The sequence below is a fragment of the Salvelinus alpinus genome, chromosome 4 (genome assembly GCF_045679555.1).
Source record: "Salvelinus alpinus chromosome 4, SLU_Salpinus.1, whole genome shotgun sequence".
NCBI lineage: Eukaryota > Metazoa > Chordata > Actinopteri > Salmoniformes > Salmonidae > Salvelinus > Salvelinus alpinus.
The window spans coordinates 10,679,078-10,698,641 of record NC_092089.1 but is presented as its reverse complement, the minus strand read 5'-3'; the positions used below and the strand labels follow the sequence as shown (position 1 = coordinate 10,698,641).

Genomic DNA, 19,564 nt, shown 5'->3' with positions numbered 1-19,564 from the left:
AAGGCGCTACAGAGGGTAGTGCGTACGACCCAGTACATCACTGGGGCCAAGCTACCTGCCATCCAGGACCTATATACCAGGCGGTGTCAGAGGAAAGCCCATAAAATTGTCAAAGACTCCAGTCACCCAAGTCGTAGACTGTTCTCTCTGCTTCAGCATGGCAAGCGGTACCGGAGCGCCAAGTCTAGGACCAAAATGCTCCTTAACAGCTTCTACCACCAAGCCATCAGACTGCTGAACAATTAATCAAATGCCCACCAGACTATTTACATTGACACCCCCTTTGTTTTTACACTGCTGCTACTCGCTGTTTATTATCTATGCATAGTCACCTGTACCCCCGCACATTGACTCGGTACCGGTAACCCCTATATATTGCATATGTATTGTTATGTAATTGTCTTGTGTGTTACTTTTTGATTTGATTTAATTATTTTCACTATTTATTTAGTAAATGTTTTCTTAACTCTATTTCTTGACCAACAACTGCATCGTTGGTTAAGGGATTGTAAGTAAGCATTTCACAGTAAGGTCTACTACACCGGTTGTATTCGGCATTTCACGGTAAGGTACCTGCTGTATTCATGCATTTCACGGTAAGGTACCGGTTGTATTCGGCATTTCACGATAAGGTACCTGTTGTATTCGGCATTTCACGGTAAGGTACCTGTTGTATTCGTCATTTCACGGTAAGGCACCTGTTGTATTCGGCATTTCACGGTAAGGTACCTGTTGTATTCGGCATTTCACGGTAAGGCACCTGTTGTATTCGGCATTTCACGGTAAGGTACCTGTTGTAATCAGCCATTCATGGTAAGGTACCTGTTGTATTCAGCATTTCACGGTAAAGTACCGGTTGTATTCAGCATTTCACGGTACACGTGACTAATAACATTTGATGAATGTCATACTGTATATCTGTTCCATGTCAATGTCGCTCAAAAACAATTATAATTGAGTAGAATAACGATAACGTTACAATGCAAATGTCATGTGTTAAATAACTAAACCTCCCTTGCGCTGTTTTGCTACACCTTCGTTGTTTCGGTGGGTCGGACCCTCGTCTGCTCTGTAAGCAAAGTATTCCCCTCGTTGGCGTCCGGAACCAGTTATGTCAACTGGAGTTATGATGTTTAAGTTTTGAAGAAGCCGTGCTGTGGGAATTCTCTCTTCTAAGCTTGCACAAGTAGCCTGGCTAGCTCACTACTGCCCCCTAGAGAACATTCAGACAAACTACAAGACAGACTCCATCCTCTCAATCCTTGTAGGATATGAGACACATTTGACAGAAGTACCGAAAGTAACAAAGATTCTAGTACCGAACCGCTTTTCATGTTCTAGTATCGGAAAAAAGTACCGGAGTTTCAGTATAACGTGCAACACTACTGACAAGTAAACAGAAATATTATTTGTTTACCTCACCGCTGGGAAAGATTTAAGTTGACTTTGATTCCTACACGTCAATGAACCCACTTTGTTTCCTACATGTTAATGAACCAGGCGTTTAAAAAGCAATTTCCCCCTCACTACTCCCTCTCTAACTGTGTTAAAGGAGATTCCTCTGAGGCGCTTTGATCCATTTAGAGCTGTTTGCATCCCAGGTGGCACCCTATTCCCTATATAGGATGGCACCCTATTCCCTATATAGATGGCGCCCTATTCCCTATATAGATGGCACCCTATTCCCTATATAGATGGCACCCTATTCCCTATTTAGATGGCACCCTATTCCCTATATAGATGGCACCCTATTCCCTATATAGACGGCACCCTATTCCCTATATAGACGGCACCCTATTCCCTATATAGATGGCACCCTATTCCCTATATAGATGGCACCCTATTCCCTATATAGGATGGCACCCTATTCCCTGTATAGATGGCACCCTATTCCCTATATAGATGGCACCCTATTCCCTATATAGATGGCACCCTATTCCCTGTATAGATGGCACCCTATTCCCTGTATAGATGGCACCCTATTCCCTGTATAGATGGCACCCTATTCCCTATATAGATGGCACCCTATTCCCTATATAGATGGCACCCTATTCCCTATATAGGATGGCACCCTATTCCCTATATAGGATGGCACCCTATTCCCTATATAGGATGGCACCCTATTCCCTATATAGGATGGCACCCTATTCCCTATATAGGATGGCACCCTATTCCCTATATAGGATGGCACCCTATTCCCTATATAGGATGGCACCCTATTCCCTATATAGGATGGCACCCTATTCCCTATATAGATGGCACCCTATTCCCTATATAGATGGCACCCTATTCCCTATATAGATGGCACCCTATTCCCTATATAGATGGCACCCTATTCCCTATATAGATGGCACCCTATTCCCTATATAGATGGCACCCTATTCCCTATATAGATGGCACCCTATTCCCTATTTAGATGGCACCCTATTCCCTATATAGATGGCACCCTATTCCCTATATAGATGGCACCCTATTCCCTATATAGATGGCACCCTATTCCCTATATAGATGGCACCCTATTCCCTATATAGATGGCACCCTATTCCCTATATAGATGGCACCCTATTCCCTATATAGATGGCACCCTATTCCCTATATAGATGGCACCCTATTCCCTATATAGACGGCACCCTATATAGATGGCACCCTATATAGTTGGCACCCTATTCCCTATATAGATGGCACCCTATATAGTTGGCACCCTATTTCCTATATAGATGGCACCCTATATAGTTGGCACCCTATATAGATGGCACCCTATATAGTTGGCACCCTATTCCCTATATAGATGGCATCCTATTCCCTATATAGATGGCACCCTATGCCTTATATAGCGCACTACTTTTGACCAGAGAGCCCTATACAGACAATAGGGTGCCATTTGGAATGAAAACTAGGTATTCACTTCATTATTGATTGCCAATGGATTAACAGCGGTCCCTCATTAAACATGCAGAAGACTGAGTGAGTTATGAACTGCTGGTCTTCCTGACACACAGTCAGGGAACATCCGTCTCTCCACTGTTAAACTGAGGAACATGTCCCCACAGAGCGCTTGGTAACAAAAAGAGTAGTGCACTACTATATAGGGAACAGGGTAACCATTTGGTACAGAGGTCACCCTGAAGATGTCTGAGGACAGGGCACTAATGGAGGAAGACCTGTCAGATCAATATCATGAGGATGTAATCAATCAAATGAATCAATATAATGTATTTATAAAGCCCTTCTTACATCAGCTGATGTCACAAAGTGCTGTACAGAAACCCAGACTAAAACACCCAAACAGCAAGCAATGCAGGTGTAGAAGCACGGTGGCTAGGAAAAAACTCCCTAGAAAGGCCAGAACCTAGGAAGAAACCTAGAGAGGAACCAGGCTATGAGGGGTGGCCAGTCCTTTTCTGGCTGTGCCGGGTGGAGATTATAACAGAACATGGCCAAGATGTTCAAGTCTTTCTCATATTCAGACCATCATGAAGCCTTCCTGAAACACAGCTACTGACAGAGGCAGCAGAGGACATGGCCTGGGTCATGTGATCAATCATCAAACCTCATTTAGGTACAGCTCCTTCAGGAAGTATTCACATCCGTTTCTGACTTTTTACACATTTTGTTGTGGTACAGCTTGATTTGAAAATTGATCAAATTTAGACTTAGTTTTTTTTTTGTCATTGGCCTTCCAACAATAACCCATAATGTCAAAGTGGAATTATGTTTTCTACACATTTTGCATGGGGCAGATTATTTTTTCTCTCCCTGTTTTAAAGCTAATTTTCTGCATTTCTACACATTCTTCCATGTCTTATGTGTGTTTATATGATACCATGGGTCGAAGCCACAGTGTAAAAATAAAATGCCTACTCATTCAAGGGTTTTTCTTTATTTTTTACTATTTTCTACATTGTAGAATAATAATGAAGACATCAAAACTATGAAATAACACATATGGAATCATGTAGTAACCAAACAAAAGTGTCAAACAAATCAAAATATATTTTAGATTTGAGATTGTTCAAAGTAGCCACCCTTTGCCTTGACAGCTTTGCACACTCTTGGCATTCTCTCAACCAGCTTCATGAGGTAGTCACCTGGAATGCCATTTCACTTAACAGGTGTGCCTTGATAAAAGTTAATCTGTGCAATTTCTTTCCTTCTTAAAGTGTTTGAGCCAATCAATTGTGTTGTGGCAAGGTAGAGGTGGTATATAGAACATAGCTCTATTTGGTAACAGACCAAGTCGATATTATGGCAAGAACAGCTCAAATAAGCAAAGAGAAACGACAGTCCATCATTACTTTAAAAGACATGAAGATCAGTCAAACCTGGAAAATGTCAACAACTTTGAAAGTTTCTTCAAGTGCAGCCGCATAAACCATCAAGCGCTATGATGAAACTGGCTCTCATGAGGACCGCCACGGGAAAGGAAAGACCCAGAGTTCCCTCTGCTGCAGAGGATAAGTTCATTAGAGTTACCAGCCTCAGATTGCAGCCCAAATAAATGCTTCAGAGTTCAAGTCACAGACACATCTCAAAATCAACTGTTCAGAGGAGACTGCGTGAGAAATCAGGCCTTCATGGTCGAATTGCTGCAAAGAAAACACTACTATTTTTGGTCTCCCGAGTGGCACAGTGGTCTAAAGCACTGCATCTCAGTGGTTTGATCTTGGGCTTTGTCACAAGCGGCCGTGATCGGGAATCCCATGGGGCTGTGCACAATTGGCCCAGCGTTGTCCGGGTTAGGCCGTCGTTGTAAAATTAGAATGTGTTCTTAACTGACTTGCCAAGCTAAACATTTTTTTAAAAAGGACACCAATAAGAAGAGACTTGCTTGGGCCAAGAAACACGAGCAATGGCCATTCAACCAGTGGAAATCTGTCCTTTGGTCTGATGAGTCCAAATTTGAGATTTTTGGTTCTAACCGCCGTGTCTTTGTGAGACGCAGAGTAGGTGAACGGATGATCTCTGCATGTGTGGTTCCCACCGTGAAGCATGGAGGAGGAGGTGTGATGGTGCTTTGCTAGTGACACTGTCAGTGATTTATTTAGAATTCAAGGCACACTTAACCAGCATGGCTACCACAGCATTCTGCAGCGATACGCCATCCCATCTGTTTTGGGCTTAGTGGGACTATCATTTGTTTTTCAACAGGACAATGACCCAACACACGCCAGGCTGTGTAAGGGCTAATTGACCAAGAAGAAGAGTGATGGAGTGCTGCATCAGATGACCTGGCCTCCACAATCACCCGACCTCAACCCAATTGAGATGGTTTGGGATGAGTTGGACCGCAGATTGAAGGAAAAGCAGCCAACAAGTGCTCAGCATAGGTAGTAACTCCTTCAAGACTGTTGGAAAAGCATTCCAGGTGAAGCTGGTTGAGAGAATGCCAAACATGTGCAAAGCTGTCATCAAGGCAAAGGGTGGCTACTTTGAAGAATCTAAAAAATACTTTGATTTGTTTAACACTTTTTTTGGTTACTACATGATTCCATATGTGTTATTTCATAGTTTTGATGTCTTCATTATTATTCTACAATGTAGAAAATAGTAAAAATATAGAAAAACCCTTGAAGGAGTAGGCATGTCTAAACTTTTGACTGGTACTGTATCTCGCGGCCCGCATTGACCCGTTTCTGGGTCCGCCTCCGGTCCGCCAGTTGAGTATGTAGGGACTAGAGAGTTTTAGGGTTTAACATAGCCGTAATGAAGCTAAGCACAGGCAACATCCTAGAGGAACACCTGGCTTAGTCTGCTTTCCAACAGACACTGGGAGATTAATTCACCGTCCAATAACATAAAACACAAAGCCAAATATACACTGGTGTTGCTTACAAAGACATTTTAATCTTTCTGATAAATTTGACAGAAATATTTTATGTAGATCATTGACAACAACCAAAAAATACAATTAAATACATTTTAATCCCACTTTGTAACAACAAAAATGTGGAAAAAGTCAAAAGGGGTGTGAATACCTTCTGAAAGCGCAGTAGGTAACATGACACGAGGGCTGAGAAAACCCTGTCAAAAGGGGTGTGAATACCGTCTGAAAGCGCAGTAGGTAACATGACACGAGGACGAGGGCTGAGAAAACCCTGTCAAAAGGGGTGTGAATACCTTCTGAAAGCGCAGTAGGTAACATGACACGAGGACGAGGGCTGAGAAAACCCTGTCAAAAGGGGTGTGAATACCGTCTGAAAGCGCAGTAGGTAACATGACACGAGGACGAGGGCTGAGAAAACCCTGTCAAAAGGGGTGTGAATACCTCCTGAAAGCACGGTAGGTAACATGACACGAGGACGAGGGCTGAGAAAACCCTGTCAAAAGGGGTGTGAATACCTTCTGAAAGCGCAGTAGGTAACATGACACGAGGACGAGGGCTGAGAAAACCCTGTCAAAAGGGGTGTGAATAACGTCTGAAAGCGCAGTAGGTAACATGACACGAGGACGAGGGCTGAGAAAACCCTGTCAAAAGTGGTGTGAATACCGTCTGAAAGCGCAGTAGGTAACATGACACGAGGACGAGGGCTGAGAAAACCCTGTCAAAAGGGGTGTGAATACCGTCTGAAAGCGCAGTAGGTAACATGACACGAGGACGAGGGCTGAGAAAACCCTGTCAAAAGGGGTGTGAATACCGTCTGAAAGCGCAGTAGGTAACATGACACGAGGACAAGGGCTGAGAAAACCCTGTCAAAAGGGGTGTGAATACCTTCTGAAAGCGCAGTAGGTAACATGACACGAGGACAAGGGCTGAGAAAACCCTGTCAAAAGGGGTGTGAATACCTTCTGAAAGCGCAGTAGGTAACATGACGAGGACGAGGGCTGAGAAAACCCTGTCAAAAGGGGTGTGAATACCTTCTGAAAGCGCAGTAGGTAACATGACACGAGGACGAGGGCTGAGAAAACCCTGTCAAAAGGGGTGTGAATACCTTCTGAAAGCGCGGTAGGTAACATGACACGAGGACGAGGGCTGAGAAAACCCTGTCAAAAACAGTCTGAAAGTTGTTTTTCTACCAATGAAAGCTTTAGTATATTACTAACCCTGACCCTATTTAGAGAGGACACCATCTGGACCATCTGTGTGTGTGTGTGTGTGTGTGTGTGTGTGTGTGTGTGTGTGTGTGTGTGTGTGTGTGTGTGTGTGTGTCAGCTATATAACTTTAGTTTCCATCCAATCTCCACTTACTGTAGAAGGCTCACACCTTAGCAGCCTTGTGAGGTGTGTGTGTGTGTGTGTGTGTGTGTGTGTGTGTGTGTGTGTGTGTGTGTGTGTGTGTGTGTGTGTGTGTCAGACAGATTACTTACCGTAGATGAGCACGACAGACTCCTCGATGGCGTGCTGGTAACTGAACTGAGAGTCCAGCAGGGCCCGGCTGACAAACGATCCATAATAGGTGGACTGGTACCAGCCCACATGAAGATGGTCAATGTTCACATGACGAAGAGAACGCATCATCTCCATCTGATACTGGACTAGAGGGGGAGAGGTGGAGGAGAGAGGGTGGGGGGGAGAGGTGGAGGAGAGAGGGTGGGGGGAGAGAGGGTGGAGGAGAGAGGGTGGGGGGGAGAGGTGGAGGAGAGAGGGTGGGGGGGGAGAGGTGGAGGAGAGAGGGTGGAGGAGAGAGGGTGGGGGGGAGAGGTGGAGGAGAGAGAGTGGGGGGGAGAGGTGGAGGAGAGAGGGTGGGGGGAGAGGTGGAGGAGAGAGGGTGGGGGGGAGAGGTGGAGGAGAGAGGGTGGGGGGGAGAGGTGGAGGAGAGAGGGTGGGGGGGAGAGGTGGAGGAGAGAGGGTGGGGGGAGAGAGGGTGGGAGAGAGAGGTGGAGGAGAGAGGGTGGGGGGAGAGAGGGTGGGAGGGAGAGGTGGAGGAGAGAGGGTGGGGGGGAGAGGTGGAGGAGAGAGGGTGGGGGGGAGAGGTGGAGGAGAGAGGGTGGGGGGAGAGAGGGTGGGGGGAGAAGGGGAGGTGGAGAGAGAGAGGGAAGGAAGGAGGAGAGAGGGAGAGAGGACAGACAGAAAGACAGAGGGAGAAGAGAGGATGGACAGAGACAGAGGGAAAAGAGGAGACATTTTTTACTTTTTCCATCTATCAGGTGAGTTATAAATACATGACAGCAGACTGAATCAACCATCTCCCTCTCTGCTGGGGAATCAGCCATATTCCTCACCGTTGGTCCCCTGGCCTCCCACTGACAGACAGAATAGAGTAGAGGAAGACCGGAGACAGACAGCACCGGGAGGTTAACTAGGACAGACATCACATTTACACATCACTCAGAGTGTGACTGTTTGTGTGTGTACCAACCCAGTCAATCACAGGACGCAGCCAGAGCCAGACACACACAGGTCTGGCTATTAAGTAACAGATACGGAGAGAGAGAGACGGAGAAAGAGGAGAGAGAAATTGATTAATCCGTGTCTCGTTGGCCAGCTGTGGCCTCCAAACCCCCAAACACTCATTCTGGACCCCCAACCAGCCCCCCCTACTGTTCCCCAGTCCAGTCTACCTTCCTAGGTATAGATTAACATATAGCTACTGTTCCTCAGTCCAGTCTACCTTCCTAGGTATAGATTAACATATAGCTACTGTTCCTCAGTCCAGTCTACCTTCCTAGGTATAGATTAACATATAGCTACTGTTCCCCAGTCCAGTCTACCTTCCTAGGTATAGATTAACATATAGCTACTGTTCCTCAGTCCAGTCTACCTTCCTAGGTATAGATTAACATATAGCTACTGTTCCTCAGTCCAGTCTACCTTCCTAGGTATAGATTAACATATAGCTACTGTTCCTCAGTCCAGCCTACCTTCCTAGGTATAGATTAACATATAGCTACTGTTCCTCAGTCCAGCCTACCTTCCTAGGTATAGATTAACATATAGCTACTGTTCCCCAGTCCAGTCTACCTTCCTAGGTATAGATTAACATATAGCTACTGTTCCTCAGTCCAGCCTACCTTCCTAGGTAAAGATTAACATATAGCTACTGTTCCCCAGTCCAGTCTACCTTCCTAGGTATAGATTAACATATAGCTACTGTTCCTCAGTCCAGTCTACCTTCCTAGGTATAGATTAACATATAGCTACTGTTCCTCAGTCCAGTCTACCTTCCTAGGTATAGATTAACATATAGCTACTGTTCCTCAGTCCAGTCTACCTTCCTAGGTATAGATTAACATATAGCTACTGTTCCTCAGTCCAGCCTACCTTCTTAGGTATAGATTAACATATAACTACTGTTCCTCAGTCCAGTCTACCTTCCTAGGTATAGATTAACATATAACTACTGTTCCTCAGTCCAGTCTACCTTCCCAGGTATAGATTAACATATAGCTACTGTTCCTCAGTCCAGCCTACCTTCCTAGGTATAGATTAACATATAGCTACTGTTCCTCAGTCCAGCCTACCTTCCTAGGTATAGATTAACATATAACTACTGTTCCTCAGTCCAGTCTACCTTCCTAGGTATAGATTAACATATAGCTACTGTTCAGTCCAGCCTACCTTCCTAGGTATAGATTAACATATAGCTACTGTTCCCCAGTCCAGTCTACCTTCCTAGGTAAAGATTAACATATAGCTACTGTTCCTCAGTCCAGCCTACCTTCCTAGGTAAAGATTAACATATAGCTACTGTTCCTCAGTCCAGCCTACCTTCCTAGGTATAGATTAACATATAGCTACTGTTCCTCAGTCCAGCCTACCTTCCTAGGTATAGATTAACATATAGCTACTGTTCCTCAGTCCAGCCTACCTTCCTAGGTAAAGATTAACATATAGCTACTGTTCCTCAGTCCAGCCTACCTTCCTAGGTATAGATTAACATATAACTACTGTTCCTCAGTCCAGTCTACCTTCCTAGGTATAGATTAACATATAGCTACTGTTCCTCAGTCCAGTCTACCTTCCTAGGTATAGATTAACATATAGCTACTGTTCCTCAGTCCAGCCTACCTTCCTAGGTATAGATTAACATATAACTACTGTTCCCCAGTCCAGTCTACCTTCCTAGGTAAAGATTAACATATAACTACTGTTCCCCAGTCCAGCCTACCTTCCTAGGTATAGATTAACATATAACTACTGTTCCTCAGTCCAGTCTACCTTCCTAGGTATAGATTAACATATAACTACTGTTCCCCAGTCCAGTCTACCTTCCTAGGTAAAGATTAACATATAGCTACTGTTCCTCAGTCCAGTCTACCTTCCTAGGTATAGATTAACATATAGCTACTGTTCCTCAGTCCAGCCTACCTTCCTAGGTATAGATTAACATATAGCTACTGTTCCCCAGTCCAGCCTACCTTCCTAGGTATAGATTAACATATAGATACTGTTCCTCAGTCCAGTCTACCTTCCTAGGTATAGATTAACATATAGCTACTGTTCCCCAGTCCAGCCTACCTTCCTAGGTATAGATTAACATATAGCTACTGTTCCTCAGTCCAGCCTACCTTCCTAGGTATAGATTAACATATAGCTACTGTTCCTCAGTCCAGCCTACCTTCCTAGGTATAGATTAACATATAGCTACTGTTCCCCAGTCCAGTCTACCTTCCTAGGTATAGATTAACATATAGCTACTGTTCCTCAGTCCAGTCTACCTTCCTAGGTATAGATTAACATATAGCTACTGTTCCCCAGTCCAGTCTACCTTCCTAGGTATAGATTAACATATAGCTACTGTTCCTCAGTCCAGCCTACCTTCCTAGGTATAGATTAACATATAGCTACTGTTCCCCAGTCCAGCCTACCTTCCTAGGTATAGATTAACATATAGCTACTGTTCCCCAGTCCAGCCTACCTTCCTAGGTATAGATTAACATATAGCTACTGTTCCTCAGTCCAGCCTACCTTCCTAGGTATAGATTAACATATAGCTACTGTTCCTCAGTCCAGCCTACCTTCCTAGGTATAGATTAACATATAGCTACTGTTCCTCAGTCCAGCCTACCTTCCTAGGTATAGATTAACATATAGCTACTGTTCCTCAGTCCAGCCTACCTTCCTAGGTATAGATTAACATATAGCTACTGTTCCTCAGTCCAGCCTACCTTCCTAGGTATAGATTAACATATAGCTACTGTTCCTCAGTCCAGTCTACCTTCCTAGGTATAGATTAACATATAGCTACTGTTCCTCAGTCCAGCCTACCTTCCTAGGTATAGATTAACATATAGCTACTGTTCCCCAGTCCAGTCTACCTTCCCAGGTATAGATTAACATATAGCTACTGTTCCCCAGTCCAGCCTACCTTCCTAGGTATAGATTAACATATAGCTACTGTTCCTCAGTCCAGTCTACCTTCCTAGGTATAGATTAACATATAGCTACTGTTCCTCAGTCCAGCCTACCTTCCTAGGTATAGATTAACATATAGCTACTGTTCCTCAGTCCAGCCTACCTTCCTAGGTATAGATTAACATATAGCTACTGTTCCTCAGTCCAGTCTACCTTCCTAGGTATAGATTAACATATAGCTACTGTTCCCCAGTCCAGTCTACCTTCCTAGGTATAGATTAACATATAGCTACTGTTCCCCAGTCCAGTCTACCTTCCCAGGTATAGATTAACATATAGCTACTGTTCCTCAGTCCAGTCTACCTTCCTAGGTATAGATTAACATATAGCTACTGTTCCCCAGTCCAGTCTACCTTCCTAGGTATAGATTAACATATAGCTACTGTTCCTCAGTCCAGCCTACCTTCCTAGGTATAGATTAACATATAGCTACTGTTCCTCAGTCCAGTCTACCTTCCTAGGTATATATTAACATATAGCTACTGTTCCTCAGTCCAGTCTACCTTCCTAGGTATAGATTAACATATAGCTACTGTTCCTCAGTCCAGTCTACCTTCCTAGGTATAGATTAACATATAACTACTGTTCCTCAGTCCAGTCTACCTTCCTAGGTATAGATTAACATATAGCTACTGTTCCCCAGTCCAGCCTACCTTCCTAGGTATAGATTAACATATAGCTACTGTTCCCCAGTCCAGTCTACCTTCCTAGGTATAGATTAACATATAGCTACTGTTCCTCAGTCCAGCCTACCTTCCTAGGTATAGATTAACATATAGCTACTGTTCCTCAGTCCAGCTTACCTTCCTAGGTAAAGATTAACATATAGCTACTGTTCCTCAGTCCAGTCTACCTTCCTAGGTATAGATTAACATATAGCTACTGTTCCCCAGTCCAGTCTACCTTCCTAGGTATAGATTAACATATAACTACTGTTCCTCAGTCCAGTCTACCTTCCTAGGTATAGATTAACATATAGCTACTGTTCCTCAGTCCAGTCTACCTTCCTAGGTAAAGATTAACATATAGCTACTGTTCCTCAGTCCAGTCTACCTTCCTAGGTATAGATTAACATATAGCTACTGTTCCTCAGTCCAGTCTACCTTCCTAGGTATAGATTAACATATAGATACTGTTCCTCAGTCCAGCCTACCTTCCTAGGTAAAGATTAACATATAGCTACTGTTCCCCAGTCCAGTCTACCTTCCTAGGTATAGATTAACATATAACTACTGTTCCTCAGTCCAGTCTACCTTCCTAGGTATAGATTAACATATAGCTACTGTTCCTCAGTCCAGTCTACCTTCCTAGGTATAGATTAACATATAGCTACTGTTCCTCAGTCCAGTCTACCTTCCTAGGTATAGATTAACATATAGCTACTGTTCCTCAGTCCAGCCTACCTTCCTAGGTATAGATTAACATATAACTACTGTTCCTCAGTCCAGTCTACCTTCCTAGGTATAGATTAACATATAGCTACTGTTCCTCAGTCCAGTCTACCTTCCTAGGTAAAGATTAACATATAGCTACTGTTCCCCAGTCCAGCCTACCTTCCTAGGTATAGATTAACATATAGATACTGTTCCCCAGTCCAGCCTACCTTCCTAGGTAAAGATTAACATATAGCTACTGTTCCTCAGTCCAGCCTACCTTCCTAGGTAAAGATTAACATATAGCTACTGTTCCCCAGTCCAGTCTACCTTCCTAGGTATAGATTAACATATAGCTACTGTTCCTCAGTCCAGTCTACCTTCCTAGGTATAGATTAACATATAACTACTGTTCCTCAGTCCAGTCTACCTTCCTAGGTATAGATTAACATATAGCTACTGTTCCTCAGTCCAGTCTACCTTCCTAGGTATAGATTAACATATAGCTACTGTTCCCCAGTCCAGCCTACCTTCCTAGGTATAGATTAACATATAGCTACTGTTCCCCAGTCCAGCCTACCTTCCTAGGTATAGATTAACATATAGATACTGTTCCCCAGTCCAGCCTACCTTCCTAGGTATAGATTAACATATAGATACTGTTCCCCAGTCCAGCCTACCTTCCTAGGTAAAGATTAACATATAGCTACTGTTCCTCAGTCCAGCCTACCTTCCTAGGTATAGATTAACATATAGCTACTGTTCCTCAGTCCAGTCTACCTTCCTAGGTAAAGATTAACATATAGCTACTGTTCCCCAGTCCAGCCTACCTTCCTAGGTATAGATTAACATATAGATACTGTTCCCCAGTCCAGCCTACCTTCCTAGGTAAAGATTAACATATAGCTACTGTTCCTCAGTCCAGCCTACCTTCCTAGGTATAGATTAACATATAGCTACTGTTCCTCAGTCCAGTCTACCTTCCTAGGTAAAGATTAACATATAGCTACTGTTCCCCAGTCCAGTCTACCTTCCTAGGTATAGATTAACATATAACTACTGTTCCTCAGTCCAGTCTACCTTCCTAGGTATAGATTAACATATAACTACTGTTCCCCAGTCCAGTCTACCTTCCTAGGTAAAGATTAACATATAGCTACTGTTCCTCAGTCCAGTCTACCTTCCTAGGTATAGATTAACATATAGCTACTGTTCCTCAGTCCAGCCTACCTTCCTAGGTATAGATTAACATATAGCTACTGTTCCCCAGTCCAGCCTACCTTCCTAGGTATAGATTAACATATAGATACTGTTCCTCAGTCCAGTCTACCTTCCTAGGTATAGATTAACATATAGCTACTGTTCCCCAGTCCAGCCTACCTTCCTAGGTATAGATTAACATATAGCTACTGTTCCTCAGTCCAGCCTACCTTCCTAGGTATAGATTAACATATAGCTACTGTTCCTCAGTCCAGCCTACCTTCCTAGGTATAGATTAACATATAGCTACTGTTCCCCAGTCCAGTCTACCTTCCTAGGTATAGATTAACATATAGCTACTGTTCCTCAGTCCAGTCTACCTTCCTAGGTATAGATTAACATATAGCTACTGTTCCCCAGTCCAGTCTACCTTCCTAGGTATAGATTAACATATAGCTACTGTTCCTCAGTCCAGCCTACCTTCCTAGGTATAGATTAACATATAGCTACTGTTCCTCAGTCCAGCCTACCTTCCTAGGTATAGATTAACATATAGCTACTGTTCCCCAGTCCAGCCTACCTTCCTAGGTATAGATTAACATATAGCTACTGTTCCTCAGTCCAGTCTACCTTCCTAGGTAAAGATTAACGTATAGCTACTGTTCCTCAGTCCAGTCTACCTTCCTAGGTATAGATTAACATATAGCTACTGTTCCTCAGTCCAGCCTACCTTCCTAGGTATAGATTAACATATAGCTACTGTTCCTCAGTCCAGCCTACCTTCCTAGGTATAGATTAACATATAGCTACTGTTCCTCAGTCCAGCCTACCTTCCTAGGTATAGATTAACATATAGCTACTGTTCCTCAGTCCAGTCTACCTTCCTAGGTATAGATTAACATATAGCTACTGTTCCTCAGTCCAGCCTACCTTCCTAGGTATAGATTAACATATAGCTACTGTTCCCCAGTCCAGTCTACCTTCCCAGGTATAGATTAACATATAGCTACTGTTCCCCAGTCCAGCCTACCTTCCTAGGTATAGATTAACATATAGCTACTGTTCCTCAGTCCAGTCTACCTTCCTAGGTATAGATTAACATATAGCTACTGTTCCTCAGTCCAGCCTACCTTCCTAGGTATAGATTAACATATAGCTACTGTTCCTCAGTCCAGCCTACCTTCCTAGGTATAGATTAACATATAGCTACTGTTCCTCAGTCCAGTCTACCTTCCTAGGTATAGATTAACATATAGCTACTGTTCCCCAGTCCAGTCTACCTTCCTAGGTATAGATTAACATATAGCTACTGTTCCCCAGTCCAGTCTACCTTCCCAGGTATAGATTAACATATAGCTACTGTTCCCCAGTCCAGCCTACCTTCCCACGTATAGATTAACATATAGCTACTGTTCCTCAGTCCAGCCTACCTTCCTAGGTATAGATTAACATATAGCTACTGTTCCTCAGTCCAGCCTACCTTCCTAGGTATAGATTAACATATAGCTACTGTTCCCCAGTCCAGTCTACCTTCCTAGGTATAGATTAACATATAGATACTGTTCCTCAGTCCAGTCTACCTTCCTAGGTATAGATTAACATATAGCTACTGTTCCTCAGTCCAGCCTACCTTCCTAGGTATAGATTAACATATAGCTACTGTTCCTCAGTCCAGCCTACCTTCCTAGGTATAGATTAACATATAGCTACTGTTCCCCAGTCCAGCCTACCTTCCTAGGTATAGATTAACATATAGCTACTGTTCCCCAGTCCAGTCTACCTTCCTAGGTATAGATTAACATATAGCTACTGTTCCTCAGTCCAGCCTACCTTCCCAGGTATAGATTAACATATAGCTACTGTTCCTCAGTCCAGCCTACCTTCCTAGGTATAGATTAACATATAGCTACTGTTCCTCAGTCCAGTCTACCTTCCTAGGTATAGATTAACATATAACTACTGTTCCTCAGTCCAGTCTACCTTCCTAGGTATAGATTAACATATAACTACTGTTCCCCAGTCCAGTCTACCTTCCTAGGTAAAGATTAACATATAGCTACTGTTCCTCAGTCCAGTCTACCTTCCTAGGTATAGATTAACATATAGCTACTGTTCCTCAGTCCAGCCTACCTTCCTAGGTATAGATTAACATATAGCTACTGTTCCCCAGTCCAGCCTACCTTCCTAGGTATAGATTAACATATAGATACTGTTCCTCAGTCCAGTCTACCTTCCTAGGTATAGATTAACATATAGCTACTGTTCCCCAGTCCAGCCTACCTTCCTAGGTATAGATTAACATATAGCTACTGTTCCTCAGTCCAGCCTACCTTCCTAGGTATAGATTAACATATAGCTACTGTTCCTCAGTCCAGCCTACCTTCCTAGGTATAGATTAACATATAGCTACTGTTCCCCAGTCCAGTCTACCTTCCTAGGTATAGATTAACATATAGCTACTGTTCCTCAGTCCAGTCTACCTTCCTAGGTATAGATTAACATATAGCTACTGTTCCCCAGTCCAGTCTACCTTCCTAGGTATAGATTAACATATAGCTACTGTTCCTCAGTCCAGCCTACCTTCCTAGGTATAGATTAACATATAGCTACTGTTCCTCAGTCCAGCCTACCTTCCTAGGTATAGATTAACATATAGCTACTGTTCCCCAGTCCAGCCTACCTTCCTAGGTATAGATTAACATATAGCTACTGTTCCTCAGTCCAGTCTACCTTCCTAGGTAAAGATTAACGTATAGCTACTGTTCCTCAGTCCAGTCTACCTTCCTAGGTATAGATTAACATATAGCTACTGTTCCTCAGTCCAGCCTACCTTCCTAGGTATAGATTAACATATAGCTACTGTTCCTCAGTCCAGCCTACCTTCCTAGGTATAGATTAACATATAGCTACTGTTCCTCAGTCCAGCCTACCTTCCTAGGTATAGATTAACATATAGCTACTGTTCCTCAGTCCAGTCTACCTTCCTAGGTATAGATTAACATATAGCTACTGTTCCTCAGTCCAGCCTACCTTCCTAGGTATAGATTAACATATAGCTACTGTTCCCCAGTCCAGTCTACCTTCCCAGGTATAGATTAACATATAGCTACTGTTCCCCAGTCCAGCCTACCTTCCTAGGTATAGATTAACATATAGCTACTGTTCCTCAGTCCAGTCTACCTTCCTAGGTATAGATTAACATATAGCTACTGTTCCTCAGTCCAGCCTACCTTCCTAGGTATAGATTAACATATAGCTACTGTTCCTCAGTCCAGCCTACCTTCCTAGGTATAGATTAACATATAGCTACTGTTCCTCAGTCCAGTCTACCTTCCTAGGTATAGATTAACATATAGCTACTGTTCCCCAGTCCAGTCTACCTTCCTAGGTATAGATTAACATATAGCTACTGTTCCCCAGTCCAGTCTACCTTCCCAGGTATAGATTAACATATAGCTACTGTTCCCCAGTCCAGCCTACCTTCCCACGTATAGATTAACATATAGCTACTGTTCCTCAGTCCAGCCTACCTTCCTAGGTATAGATTAACATATAGCTACTGTTCCTCAGTCCAGCCTACCTTCCTAGGTATAGATTAACATATAGCTACTGTTCCCCAGTCCAGTCTACCTTCCTAGGTATAGATTAACATATAGATACTGTTCCTCAGTCCAGTCTACCTTCCTAGGTATAGATTAACATATAGCTACTGTTCCTCAGTCCAGCCTACCTTCCTAGGTATAGATTAACATATAGCTACTGTTCCTCAGTCCAGCCTACCTTCCTAGGTATAGATTAACATATAGCTACTGTTCCCCAGTCCAGCCTACCTTCCTAGGTATAGATTAACATATAGCTACTGTTCCCCAGTCCAGTCTACCTTCCTAGGTATAGATTAACATATAGCTACTGTTCCTCAGTCCAGCCTACCTTCCCAGGTATAGATTAACATATAGCTACTGTTCCTCAGTCCAGCCTACCTTCCTAGGTATAGATTAACATATAGCTACTGTTCCTCAGTCCAGCCTACCTTCCTAGGTATAGATTAACATATAGCTACTGTTCCTCAGTCCAGCCTACCTTCCTAGGTATAGATTAACATATAGCTACTGTTCCTCAGTCCAGCCTACCTTCCTAGGTATAGATTAACATATAGCTACTGTTCCTCAGTCCAGTCTACCTTCCTAGGTATAGATTAACATATAGCTACTGTTCCTCAGTCCAGTCTACCTTCCTAGGTATAGATTAACATATAGCTACTGTTCCTCAGTCCAGTCTACCTTCCTAGGTATAGATTAACATATAGCTACTGTTCCTCAGTCCAGTCTACCTTCCTAGGTATAGATTAACATATAGCTACTGTTCCTCAGTCCAGTCTACCTTCCTAGGTATAGATTAACATATAGCTACTGTTCCTCAGTCCAGCCTACCTTCCCAGGTATAGATTAACATATAGCTACTGTTCCTCAGTCCAGCCTACCTTCCTAGGTATAGATTAACATATAGCTACTGTTCCCCAGTCCAGTCTACCTTCCTAGGTATAGATTAACATATAGCTACTGTTCCCCAGTCCAGTCTACCTTCCTAGGTATAGATTAACATATAGCTACTGTTCCTCAGTCCAGCCTACCTTCCTAGGTATAGATTAACATATAGCTACTGTTCCCCAGTCCAGTCTACCTTCCTAGGTATAGATTAACATATAGATACTGTTCCTCAGTCCAGTCTACCTTCCTAGGTATAGATTAACATATAGCTACTGTTCCTCAGTCCAGTCTACCTTCCCAGGTATAGATTAACATATAGCTACTGTTCCTCAGTCCAGCCTACCTTCCTAGGTATAGATTAACATATAGCTACTGTTCCTCAGTCCAGCCTACCTTCCTAGGTATAGATTAACATATAGCTACTGTTCCTCAGTCCAGCCTACCTTCCTAGGTATAGATTAACATATAGCTACTGTTCCTCAGTCCAGCCTACCTTCCTAGGTATAGATTAACATATAGCTACTGTTCCTCAGTCCAGTCTACCTTCCTAGGTATAGATTAACATATAGCTACTGTTCCTCAGTCCAGTCTACCTTCCTAGGTATAGATTAACATATATCTACTGTTCCTCAGTCCAGTCTACCTTCCTAGGTATAGATTAACATATAGCTACTGTTCCTCAGTCCAGTCTACCTTCCTAGGTATAGATTAACATATAGCTACTGTTCCTCAGTCCAGCCTACCTTCCCAGGTATAGATTAACATATAGCTACTGTTCCTCAGTCCAGCCTACCTTCCTAGGTATAGATTAACATATAGCTACTGTTCCCCAGTCCAGTCTACCTTCCTAGGTATAGATTAACATATAGCTACTGTTCCCCAGTCCAGTCTACCTTCCTAGGTATAGATTAACATATAGCTACTGTTCCTCAGTCCAGCCTACCTTCCTAGGTATAGATTAACATATAGCTACTGTTCCCCAGTCCAGTCTACCTTCCTAGGTATAGATTAACATATAGATACTGTTCCTCAGTCCAGTCTACCTTCCTAGGTATAGATTAACATATAGCTACTGTTCCTCAGTCCAGTCTACCTTCCTAGGTATAGATTAACATATAGCTACTGTTCCTCAGTCCAGTCTACCTTCCTAGGTATAGATTAACATATAGATACTGTTCCTCAGTCCAGTCTACCTTCCTAGGTATAGATTA

At 43.2% G+C, this 19,564-nt stretch overlaps 1 protein-coding gene across 1 annotated transcript in view; it reads right to left on the bottom strand.

Annotated features, from left to right (window-relative positions):
* LOC139572848 (eukaryotic translation initiation factor 3 subunit H) overlaps nucleotides 1-19,564 on the bottom strand; it is a 102,463-nt gene that overhangs the window by 40,176 nt on the left and 42,723 nt on the right. Inside the window, exon 3 of the mRNA XM_071395658.1 lies at nucleotides 7,306-7,473. Coding sequence (XP_071251759.1) covers nucleotides 7,306-7,473 — 168 coding nt within the window. The remainder of the gene's footprint in view (nucleotides 1-7,305; nucleotides 7,474-19,564) is intronic.